The sequence below is a fragment of the Psammomys obesus genome, unplaced genomic scaffold (assembly GCF_907164565.1).
Source record: "Psammomys obesus unplaced genomic scaffold, mPsaObe1.curated_primary_1811, whole genome shotgun sequence".
Taxonomy (NCBI): domain Eukaryota; kingdom Metazoa; phylum Chordata; class Mammalia; order Rodentia; family Muridae; genus Psammomys; species Psammomys obesus.
The window spans coordinates 15,981,015-15,994,113 of NW_026591086.1; the positions used below are offsets into that span (position 1 = coordinate 15,981,015).

The 13,099-nt window shown below is 40.6% G+C and overlaps 1 protein-coding gene across 1 annotated transcript in view; it reads left to right on the top strand.

Annotated features, from left to right (window-relative positions):
• The window catches only part of Vwa8 (von Willebrand factor A domain containing 8), a 355,260-nt gene that overhangs the window by 257,934 nt on the left and 84,227 nt on the right, over positions 1-13,099 (top strand). Inside the window, exons 30-35 of the mRNA XM_055609598.1 lie at positions 3,672-3,782; positions 4,915-4,979; positions 5,399-5,524; positions 6,674-6,777; positions 7,414-7,568; positions 10,291-10,486. Of these exons, the coding sequence (XP_055465573.1) occupies positions 3,672-3,782; positions 4,915-4,979; positions 5,399-5,524; positions 6,674-6,777; positions 7,414-7,568; positions 10,291-10,486 (757 nt within the window). The remainder of the gene's footprint in view (positions 1-3,671; positions 3,783-4,914; positions 4,980-5,398; positions 5,525-6,673; positions 6,778-7,413; positions 7,569-10,290; positions 10,487-13,099) is intronic.

The window sequence follows — 13,099 nt, forward strand, 5'->3', positions numbered from 1 at the left end:
AGTCAGGGTGATAGACCTGTGGATTCATTACCAGCACTGCAAAGCTCTGCAATTTAACAAGTGGTATAAACATGTGGGCTGCCCTTTCTTCCTTCTTCCTGGTTCTGGTAGAACTGAAGACAAAGTTGAAAGGGACAGAGTGCAGCCACAAATAAATCTGTCCCTTATCATTTTAAAATAAAGTTTTGTGGTAGATGTATCCTCCTGGTTAGTTGGAAAGTTGTTCAAAAATTCCTTGCTAAAATAAAATCTTAAGTGAGGACAGGAAAACTAAAAATAAAGCCCCACCCCCCCACAGCCCCTTGTTCTCATGGGCTTATTTATTACATCTGCACAGCATTTAGTGTTTCAGACTTGGGGCGTAGAGGTCATCCAGAGGTTACTCTTCTCCCAGTCAGATACAAGCATAATAAAATGGCTCGGTTGCTTCTCCACCCTGCCCCCACCCCAGGCAGTGCCAAAGCCACAGTTTCTTGTACTCATGTGTGACGTGAGATTCTATTTTTAAGCACAGGCAGAATATATCATTAGTCATTTACAGAAGGAACCCATTAACATCTAAAAGGATGGAGCCACAGAGCTCCTTCCCGCTGCCAAGGGTCAGGAGAGCCCAGTCTCAGCCCATAGGGCAGTGTACCATGTGTGCGTGTGTGTGAGACTTAGTGGAATGCTGCTCAGGTCACGTAGGCCCAGTTAGGAGAATACACGTTTTAGAACCTAGAAAAGGAAGATAAATGAGGACTACACTGAATTATCTGTGTAATCATCTGTTTATTCTCCATTTTTTAGGGGAGAGCACTATCTTAGGACTTCCTTTAATCACAGATTACTTAGGAGCTGAGGATTTATGACAGTTGAATGTATTTATATTGAGGTAGGGTCTCTCACTTGATCCAAACATGTTCATCAGGTCTAGCTGACTAGATTGCCTGGCGAATCCAGACTCTAGCTCCTTGTGCCTGTTGACCAAGCACTTTTCCCACAGACCTGTCTCCTCAGGCTTTCACTTTTACAGAAGGAAAAGCTCTTTGCTCTCACCACCATCTTCAAAACATTCAAATATCAGTAAACAAAACTTCTTGTGCTAGATGTTTTTCTAAAGAAGATACTGAACATATATTCTTAACACAGAATTGGAAAATGATGTGATTTTAGGCTATGTCAAGGTAAAACTATAGCTCCCATCTTAAAGAGAATAAGCAAGTTTATTCTGGAGGCATTATGGGTGACTGTGACTTGGGAACACAGATGTGGTTTTTCCAAGATTCCATGTTCCAACATGGAAGCAGTTTCGTGACATTTTTATAGTTTTACAGAACAAAGAAAGTCATAAATCAAGACATGTTTGAAAAGCATTGGTGGGTGCACCAGGGAAACAGGGACAGCAAGGTGCTACCTGATGATACTCGTAGCTCTTGGATGGTGGAAGCTAGTGTTCTGCTAAGTTCATAGCTTCTAAGAGATTTTTATTAATTGTTACGAGATGTTAGTCTAGAGACAGAATGGGGCAGGGAATGGCTATTCCAGAAGCTAAAACTAGCCCAAGATAAATTAGCCTCTGAACCTGTAAAATTCCAATCTCTCCACAATTCCAATCATTCCATAAGTCTCTGCAGACACAGACTCTTTCCAGGAGGTTTATGTTCACAGCCAGACACTTTCTTTTCAGGAAGTTTTATTCAGAGGTGTTATTTGTGAAGTGGTTAGATTTTTATCAGCATGTTTACTAAAGAATAATAACGCGACAAAAAACCACTATGTGGTGTGCAGGAAGCTCTGAGGTGAAATTTTTGTTTTACCTCTGGGGTGCTTTAATTAAATTATCTAAATACATTTTTCTGTTATTTTAAATTTCTCTGACTAGACTGCATTGTAGAGGACAGAAGCCATAACCAAATCAGAATTGTATTCTCCTTTGCTTTAAATATAGACCATCTAACTGATACTGTGGAGTAATGGAGCAAACATACCATATTTCATTATTTCTGCATCTTTTATGGTGTCTGTTGTCGTTGGGTGCTTGGTGCCTTTTTCTAAGAACTTTCGAGGACGAGGACAACTAGACCATAATTAAAACAATAAAACTGCACTGTTATGAAACAAAGAGGCCTAACTTGTAGATGTCCTTTTTACTCAGGCTTGCTTTTATATTTTAACTAGAAAAAAACAGCTTTTTGTAGTTCTTGAAAATATTTAATCCTTTCTAGCTTTCTCAATTTTAAATCCTTATTTTATGTGCCCAGTTCATAAGTTCAATACTTAGGGTTGATTTCTTTTCTTGAAAAAAATAATTAGTGAGAGATTGCTGCTTCATTGTGATGCCGTTAGGATGGGTTCCAGGAATCCCGTCCCCCACCCTCTAATTCAGAGTAAAGGGTAAGAAAAGTAGGGTCTCAGCACTTGGGCAAGTTTTACTGGAAGCCACGACATGCTCTGTGTGCACACAGAGCAAAGCATGTAAAAGGACAGGGCCTGCTCCCCAGGGTGGTGAGGGGTCGTGAGGATGTGTCCAAGTCTACTTAGATGTGCAGGGGACTGAGTATGTGTGGGATGAGCTCCCGCTCTCCTTTAGAATTAACTGCTTGGGTGATCACAGGTAAAACTGGATAATACAAAGAAAGATATGTAAGCTTATAGGTTCTACAATAGGGGCCTCCAGTGCAAGATTTGCAAGTTCCTCACTCCTAATAGTTCCCTTCAGAGGGGAGAAAAAAGCCCATCAAGGCTTTGCCATACAGAAGGAGAAGAACCCAGAAGTTGGGCATCTTAAATGTTTAAGTGGAGAGTACATGAGTCTTCTTAGAGCCTCTTTTCCCTATCTGTCCACCAGGGAACTCCCTGACTGCTGGTCCCTCTGTTGCCCAGCTCTTAGTGATGCTACAGAAACCTTGCTTGCATGTTATTGTAATAACAATAGTGGAAGTTCATGAGTGGCAGGGGCAGAGATGTAGCTCTACAGTGCCCTTCCCTACAACCTGAGTTCTTGCTAAGGATCGCCACTCAGATGATGCACATCCTTGGCTTCACCACAGAAAAGCATTTCAGGCCAGTCCAATGTTAATCAAAGCTGGGGGAGGTATGCTGTTGGTTTTGGTGGTGGTGGTTTAGTTTGGTTTTAAAATTTGTGTGTGTGTGTATGTACACGCACATGTGTGCACGGACAATCCTGCATGAAGTTTGTGTGCTGTGTGTATGCCTGGTACTCATGGAGGCCAGGTGTGGGTGTTGGACCCCTGTAACTGGAGCTGCAGGCAGTGTGCACCACAAAGTGAGTGCTGGAAATCAAACCCAGGGTTTGAACTTCAGCCAGGCTTCTAATGCTGAGCCATCTCTCCAGCCCCAAGTGCAATCTTAACTCCCTTCTGACTTCAGACTATAAAATAAACAGAACTGCAGAGCAGCTACCTTTGATTTTAGGACACTCTTCAAAGAGAAGATGACATAATTACCAAATTAGAAAATCTTTAGTAAATTAACCAAAATTTTATACTGTGTATTAACATCACTGAGTTGCCTCGTGATACCTCCCATTTTAGCATCATTGTCTTCCCTTTAGTGTATCACAGTAACCTTCATTCTTCCGTTCCTAGGCGCTGTGCTTTTTATGGCGGGGGCGGGGGGTAGGAGAGTGGAACATGTCTTGACTCTCACACTGTTTTCTGTATTTCCAGAGTAACACTATCCTCTTGATAGACACCACTGGCCGTGCCATTCGCCGTCTCATCCTTCCCATAGAAGAGTTTACATCTAAGAAATCTTCCTGGTGGACCAAGGAGGAAGGTGTAAGGCATAACAAATTTGCCTGGCAAATTGACTGCCAGGGATTTTCCCAACTGCAAAGATGAATGCCTGTGTATTCTTCCCAGCGCCAAACAACAACAGAAACTATAAGGCACAAAAGTTATTACGCAATTTTAGATTTTAACATGTTAAGTCTATATAGCTAGATGTACAGTTAAATATCAGGAGGTCCCTTTAGTAGCCAGCATATTAACATGAAGATTGCCAGGACTGAATGATTAAGGAACATTAGAGCTATTTGAGTGTGATAGTCATAGCAAATCCTTATTATGCGGTCAGCTTCATTATTTTCTAATCACATAGTTACATTTCGGATTTATATGTTAAAATCTTTAAGTGCAGCAACTGATTTGCCTCTATTAGATCAATGTTTCAATTTATTAACTGAATTAAACCATGTAGCCTAACTCAGGAAATATTTTTCTGCCATTTAGATATAAAGTAAAGTTTATCCAGGGCTTTGCAAATTAGCATACATAGTTCATAAAAGACTGAAGAAGTATTTTTAACTGTCATAATTGAATTAAGAGCTAAGAAACAAAGTACTTCCTGTATACTTATATTATGATATAAATTCCACAATTAACCGATAATTAGCATATTTATTTTTAATCAGCATTTGGCACTTTTTGAAAGATTTATTTTTATATGTTGGGTGTTTTGCCTGCATGCATGTCTGTACTATGTGAGTGCCTGGTGCAGAGGCCAGAAGAGGGTGTGGGAGCCCAAAGAATGGGAGGTGTAGATGGTTGTGAACAAACATGTAGGTGGTGGGAACTGAACCAAGCCCTCTGTAAGAGTGCAGGTGTGCTTACTGCTGAGCCATCTCTCCAGCCTCGTTTGGCACTATTTAAAAATTGTTCTAAAGAGGTTTTAGTAGCTTAGTGATAGACTGTTTGCCTACCAAGCACAAGGCCCTGAGTCCAAGCCTCCGTACTCAGAACAAAACCCCAAAATTACCTAAAGAGCTTCCATATATAACATGGTATATTTTAAAATATAGTTTAATCTACCATCTCCTGAAAGTCTTGGCATGGATAAATGCCTTCTCTGCAAGTTGCATGTGTTACATAAGAGATCACTGATGTGTTTGTTTCATTTTTTTTTCTTTAGGAACCTTACAGAATGTGTAAAGAATTTTCACACAAGAACTGGGTAGTATTCTACAAAGAAACAGGGTAAGCTATAGGAGATTTACTATAGAAGATTTTAAACTGGGATTCTTATTTTGTTCATTCTGTTACCTGCTGTAATTACACTTGTTTAGTATAAATGTAACAAACCAAATAATAATATCTTATTCTAAAAATAACCCTTTGAAAATCATAGAGTGCTGAGAAACAGGTATAAGAAATGATGTGTGATTATGTAGCAGCCCCTGCTACATGGCAGGTGTCCCTTGCTGTTTGTCTCATGCCTACCTCATACATATTGAGAATTTTATACATTGGTTTTCTAAACTAGCATGTTCCTTTATTATTGCTTAGTTCAAAATATGTTCATCTTAGGGTTGTGTATTATATCTTAACATGATTACACCACAACTACTTATCCATTATCCTCATCATTTCCTCTCAGATATAATTTTCTTTTTCAGGAATAGTTTGACTGTCCTGGATGTCTTAGAAGGACTAACTCACACCATCTCACTTCCCATCAACCTCAACAGTGTTTTCCTTGTAGCAGAGGACAGATGGCTTCTCGTGGAGAACAAAACAAATCAGTGGGTAAACCTATATTGTGTACTAGCTCATGCAGTATGCAGAAGACCAGCCTCAGTTACTGTTGGTCTCCCTTATCTTTTAGGTTTCTTTTGTCAGCCTCTCTGAATGAGGGTAGAAGAACACAGTGAGGAAAAAGTTAAAGCATATTCTGTGTTTCTTCTCAGAGTGTGACATGGAAATTAACAATAAAAAAGATGGCTTTTATGAATGACCCACTTGTGTTTGGGGTTTTCAGAGCAACACCTTGAGCGTTCAGTCTGTTCTTACCAGAGTCACACTTTCAGTTCATCCTCTCTTCTGAGAAGTGAAACCACCATCCTGGAGATGTTGCCATTTTGTCACAGGACCCACACCCTGGGACATGCTTTCTTTTCATCTTGTGTACTTACTGGGTATAGTTATGGTGCTGTCTGCTTCTTGGCTACACACTTCCTATGGAAGGTAGTATTCGGCGCCTGCCTTATAAAGGCTGCATGGTAAATTTCACGTTCTTTTATGTGCTACATTCACTAGCCAAATGCAGTCTCTTTCTGCTGATAAGCAAAGTGGCTTCCAGAAAACAGTTTCTGGATACTGATAGATCTATGTTTTAGAAATCTTAAAAGCAAATAAAAACTCCAGTAATTACACAAGCACTTCTGTTTCTCAGTTGGTCACAAATCCAAGGTCATACCCCTATTAGCCACCCGATCCAAGACTCATATCCAGAGGGAGCTCTGTTTCTGGGCATATCATTGCATACCTGAAGTCCTAGCACTCAGGATATGGAGACAGGAAAATAAGGGGTTCATGGTCAGCCTGAGCTAATAATGTTACCAATACCCAACACCACAAGAACCAAAACAGAGGGGGTTCCATGGTAGTAAGGCTGCACCTTATCATGGCTGGATGTGCCTGGACTAGGAAATGTGATTTTTTTAAAATGTGTATTTACTATATAAGCATTTGGTATTCCTCTTTATAGTATTATTGAAAATATTTTTGATAATTTTGGATGAAATATTTAAGGTACAAATTATGCTCATGCCTTTTTTTTAAAGATTTTGAGAGAAAAAAAAGCTAATTTTCCTCAATATGTCTTAATGATTGTTAGAAAACTTTTAACATAAATTAAATTTAATTCAGCTAGGCATCTTGTTTGTTCACAGGAAGTACATCTTGACTAAGCCCGCCCTCACTGAAGACACTGGGGCTTGCCAGCTGTATAAGTTGCAAGAAGAGTTGCCTAGCACAGGATTTGGGGTCACACGAGGTAGCTGCTGTGGTGCCTGTGCTGCGGGGGTGCATATTGTAAGAGATCAGACAGAGACAGTCCTCCAGACTGACAGGGCAGGAGCATCCATCTGTGTGATAGCTAACACCAAACAAAACCGCTTAGACACCGTGCCAGAAGTAGGAAATCAGACTCTCTCACTTTCAAACCTCCATCAGGAAGCCACACTGTGAAGCTCTGTGTGAGATTTGTGTAACTGCTAAATTGTTTGTTTGTTTGTTTTCTACTTACTGTAGTTAGGTCCCATGTCTAGCCTGGGTTAGCATATTTTCCCCAATGAGCTGCCATCTTCCCATTAATCACAGTCTGCCAAGCCTGGGTTGGGTCGGTGTCACAGCCTTGGTGCAGGGAGCTCTGGATGCAGGAGGATAGCTCCTGCTGGCAAGTGTTGGGTTGCATAAATGCTTAGAATCATGTTGGGAAGATGCTCTGATGATTAAAACCATTTTTTGGACAAAAGTTGGTGGGTGTAGTTTAAAGTATTTTTTTTTAAACTTTGTCCATTGTTCTTTGAGCTGTTGAGAATGAAATATTGGAAAAAAGAATAACCATGATAATAATTTCTAGAGTGTATTAGGATTTTATCATGTCTAAAGTATATCTGACGTTTTTCAGAAACAGAGTTGTGCATACCTCACAAAGTTTCAAGTGACCAGCTGTCATCTGAAAACCTGACTTCTGCTTTGGGCCAGAAGATTGCCTCTCCAAATCGTATTCTCTCAGATGAAAAAAACCATGCCACCATAGTTGTTGGCTTCCCGGATCTCATGGTAAACACCAGCTTGTGAAATTCCTTGCCTGAACATTTCTTCTCAGTGAAGCCTAGTGTTTTTCAGCCTATCTGAAGGGTAACCGAAAGTAATGTTCTGGTAAACAGTTTCAGTCAAGTCTACATTTGAAGTCAGTCACCAAAACCTTGTTCGACTTTTATCGCTTCATTTACTTTAAAAATAGCATTTAAACTGTGACGTTATATAATCTAGTAAGGGAAATGGTTGTCCACATCTGGGAGTTCACGTAACACAGTGCTTAACATAGGGAGTTTCTTATCACACCATCTTAATGTGTGCTCATGAACTCTGACAAGAGGAACAAGTTGAGACTGATCCAAGTACTGTGGCTTCTAGAATTTCTGTTTAAATTGATTTTTAATTGTCTTTAAAAGTAGGCCCCATCTTCCCCTGGTGTAGATGTAGGGCATGAAAAGGAAAGAGTATTCCAGGACAAGTTGCAATAAGATAGTCTAAACTGTAGCTTTGTGTTGTGAGTAAACATTTAATTTAAATAATTCCCTTTGTGGCTCCAAGTTGAGCTGATAGAATCAGTTAAAGATATAGATAGATAGATAGATAGATAGATAGATAGATAGATAGATAGATAGGTAGGTATGGGTTCTCCTTGATGCCCCAATCTCACGTGCTTCAAAGTTTTAGTTCAGTTAAGAAGAGTACCTAAGAATGTAAGGCATTTGAAATCCAAAACTGAGCAGATAGTATGTAGCTTAGGAGTTTGCCATATGCTTTACTAATTGTCGAGTAAAAAGCCTTTGCTCCCACATTGTGTAATTCAGACTTCCGTGTGTTGCTGCAATGTGTGTCTACAGCAGCCTTGAGTAATAATAGAGAATAACAGAGACAAGTTGATAAGCTTTCTGCTACTCACACTGCATAAGTAGAAAAGCAGTAGGGTTTTTCTGTGAAACTGGAGCTGTCTAAACACTGACCTCACCACTTTTCTCTGCTTAAAGATGTCAGTGTTAAAGTCCAGTGCAGTGCTATCGTGAAAAGGGCCTGAAAGTAAAATCTGAGTATAGGTGAGGCCAGGGGGTACCCATGGGTATGTGCATCCTAGCTGTGGGCTGCTGCCGCCCAAGAAATAAGAGCAGGGCCTTGGCCTCAGAGGTGAGCGTACTGGTGGAGGTGGGAGACCGGCCACATACTGTGGACTTGAGGAAGAAGCTAAATATTATTAGATTAATGAACTATATCAAAAATAGTTGACTGATTTATTAAGGACAAAGAAAATAGATTTCTCGCCATCAGGAAAGGGAATTGCAGATCCTGTAAAGACAGCCTGGAGATGTTGGGTTGGAATGGTATGTATTTATGTTGTAGTTTCAGTATTTTTTTGTAAATTTAAAAATAAAACTAATGGTAAGTGTCAAAAAGGGGCAAAAAAAAATCATGAAATATACTAGGTCAAAGAGGATATAGAGATAGAAAGTAAGTTTATGAAAGATTCCCAGAGTCATTATCGATTAGTAAGAAACTGGAAGCCATGAAGAGATGTGACTCCAGAGCCATTGGAATAGAAATGCTGACAACAGTGAGTAGGGAGCACTGGGTACCTGGTACTGAGTACGAAGGAGGCTGCAGAGTGCATCTCTTGTAGTCTCATAGAGTGCAAGGACGAAGAGCGAAGCATGAGTGTGAAAAGCAGTTAACCAAGGCTGAGAGTATGTGTCGGCCCAGGATATAAAACACACAGCACAGTGGAATGCAGTGTCCAAACCAAGTGCATAGTTGGACTATGTTTCATGGTGGCACGTCAGTGGGCAATGGTGTGTGGTCAGTAAGTAGTCCATATGAGAAAAGGCTAAACATGAGTCCATTCCACACAAGGGAGTGACAGCAAATTCTTTACGAGTTCTGGACTTCAGCGCAAAGATAAGACCTTAAAACCTTTAGAGAAATCAGAGGCCAAAGACAGTTTAGAATCTTGGGAAGGATAAATGCATAAAGAAAAACTGTTAAGTAAAACAATGAGGGGGAAACCCCACGAAGTCCCAGAGGAGCTAAATCTGGACCAGGAAGGACACTCCAGGGGCTTCGAAGTAGAGGCCTAGATCTTAGTACCTTGACTTTAGTTTTTCAGTTACATAGTGTTCATGCATGCGCATGTGTGCGCTCTAGCCTGTGTGTACATGCACTGTGGGTCTTCTGGCACGTGGACACCACAGGACAACTTGCAAGACTCAGTTCTTACACCCTGAGAGTTGGCAACAGCTGCCTTTACCTATAGGATAGTTATTTTTTAAAATAACTACATTGCTACATTTCCTATCAGTTATAATCTAAATTTTTTAAAAGTATCTTAAAAAATTTGTACTTGCATAGACAGTTGCAGTTATTGGTAAAATACGCATTCCCTCTGCCATTTTTTAAAAAGATTAGGGAAACCGGGCGGTGATGGCACATGCCTTTCTTTAATCCCAGCACTTGGGAGGCAGAGGCAGGCAGATCTCTGTGAGTTTGAGGCCAGCCTGGTCTACAAAGGAAGTCCAGGACAGCCAGGGCTGTTACACAGAGAAACCCTGTCTTGAAAAAAAAATAGGGACTATCTTAATTTCATACCTGTAAATCATAATGTGCATAATTTACCAGCACTAGCTTAAATGACGGAATAATCTAAGTGTTGTGCTGAATGTAATAGATGTGATTTTAGCTCTGCTTCTCCTTTTTCTTCTAATTTCTTTTTTTTTTTTTTTTTAAGTCACCCAGTGAGGTTTATTCATGGAAGAGGTCTTCGTCTTTGGGAAAACCGAGTGTCATCAACAGAGGAATCTATGGCGGGAAGCAAACAAGTGTTACCCCAAGGCACAGCAACTGTGTGACTCTCACACACACTAACCAGGTGGTCAGGATCCTGCCTCCAGGAGAAGTCCCTCTAAAAGACATCTACCCAAAAGGTGGGCATCCATTTCAGCTTGCCAACATGCTCAAAGGTAGCTTGCTTTTGTAGGGAGATGTTTAGCTTATCATCATGTACAAACCAATCTGGCAGCTAAAGGAGCTAAAACCACCTCTTCATGTTGAAAGTTTGCGGGCTCCAGGTTGCTGCTACTTGTGGGCTCTGCAGCTGAAGTTCTGCAGCCATAGTCTTTCTGTGCCATGACCTGCATTGCGCTCGGCTTCCGAGAGCTTGCGTGCAGGGACTCAGTATGCAGACTGTGCCCTCCAAGTCATTCACGTCGAGGACCACGTAAGAAGTGTGGCACTGGTCATTTCTTGTGTCAGTCCAGTCATCTTCACCACCTTAGTAGCGGTTTCTTCTTCACTTAGCTCATGTTGAGACTCAGGTGTAGGAAAGAAAGTAACTAATCTGGGATCACCCAGCAGTGGCCTCAAGAGTACAGATGTGTGCCAAGGTCTCCTAGGACCTATTCCACAGACGGCACTAGCATCCAGCAGGCCATTATAAGAACCATCATTTGCATGTGGTAGTATTGTTATCCTGTACCCATATTTGTTTATGTTAATGTGGCCTTTCTGTATATAATGCTAAATGTATTATAACTGTTACTGAGTTTGAAAGTCCTGTTGATGCTTAGAATTTGTTTTTTCCAAACTGAAGCTCGAGGAAAATAATCAACATTTCCTTAACATAGTTTGCATGGCGAAGAGGCAGCTGAATGACGTGGCAGCTGCAGTGCGTCACAGCATGTGCTATGGTAGGAATGTTCACAAGGTGATATATAAACACAGAAACAGCTTATGGCCCAGGTTTGTGACAACTAAGTGATTCCTGAAAGATGTGTGAGAGCTAATGAAATGAAGGAATTATGACAGGAGAGGGGCCCCGAGTGAAAAGGGAACTATAAAGTGTTCTATACCATAGCACAGTGCTCTTCTATCCACCCAGAAACATGTGACTCACCCTGATCCCTGCCCCCCACTGCCCCATTACCCATATCTAGCCCTCCTTCATCCATCTTGTTTCTTTGACATAGCTCAGTAGTGCTTGCTGTATTAGATCCTATTGACTCACCTTGATTCCGTCTTTCCCTCACCGAGTCCTGTTGCCAGCATCCTATCCTGGACACCCCTCAAATGCTAGAATGGCCCCATCAGAACTACTTCTTTCATTTTTGCCCTCCAAGCCTTTAGCAGAGTGATAGTTTGAATATTTGCATTCGTTCTGATTGAAGACAGTAAGGCTCACAGTTTTTACTGTATTGTTTTCTACAGCAGATGAATGCAAACAGTTGCTTAGCCATCGTCAACAGTTAGTAAAGAAAAATCTTCCTGGCCCACAAACCTCCATGTCAGTAGTCAACCCCTCCAGCTACCTCCAGTCCCTACTGACCTAATTTCTGTCCTTAAAAATTTGCCCTTAACAGGACACTACACTAATGGATTCATACAAATGTAGTCTTTTGAATCTGGCTTCGTTCGCTTAATAATGCCTTCAGGAATCATTTATGCTGTCTGCCCTAGTTTGGCTTTCCATTGCTGTGATAAAACATCATGAGCAAAAACAAGTAGGGCAGGAAATGGTTTGTTTCACTTCACAGCTTATAGACCATCACGAAGGGAAGCAAAGGCAAAAATACAAGGCAGGAACCCAAAGTGGAGGCCATGAAGGAGTGCTGCTTACTGGCTTGCTCGGCCTGCTTCCTTATGTAACTCAGGACCATCTGGTCAGGAATGTACTGTCTTCAGTGGTCTGGGCCCTTCCACAATTGATCATTAATCAAAACAATGCCCCAGAGGATTTCTTACAAAGGCATTTTCTCAGTTGAGGTTACCTCTTCCAAGGTGACTTGAGCTGTGTTAAGTGAAAACAACAACAACAACAAAAAACTAGCCAATATATTGCCAGTATACTCTGTCTCCTTATTACAATGTGGTAGTCTGTCTATCTATCTATCTATCTATCTATCTATCTATCTATCTATCTATCTAATCTATTCTATCTACCACTATCATGTGAGTATGCTACCATTTGGTATCCATCCATAAATTGATAGATATTTATATTGTTTCCAGTTTTTATACAGTAATGTAATGAATAAGGCCTCTATAAACATTTGTGCATATTTTTTTCAGTGGGCCGAAGTTTTTGCTTTACTTGGGTAACTACTTAGGAATGTTATTTTTGTCTTTTGTTTGTTTGGTTTGGTTTTTGGTTATATATATATATATATATATATATATATATATATATATATATCATACAGTAAAACTGCTACACTATTTTCTGAAATGGCCAGACCCATTTGCATTTCTCTCAGTAATAAGTGAGAGCTCCAGTTCTTCCACATCCTTGCCAGGACATGGTGCTGTCAGTTTTTCATCCTTGTGATAGATGGATAGTCATTGTTATTATGGCTTTTAAGTTCTATTGCATTTTTGTTTAGTGTGTGGAGGGGGCATGCATTCTCCTTGTTGTTTATGAAGAGATCAGAGGACAACTTGCAGGAACTTGTTCTCTCCTTCCAGCACATGGGGTCTGGAAATTGAATTCAGATTTTCAGGCTTGGCAAGAAATGTCTTTACCCACTGAACCAACTTGCCAACCC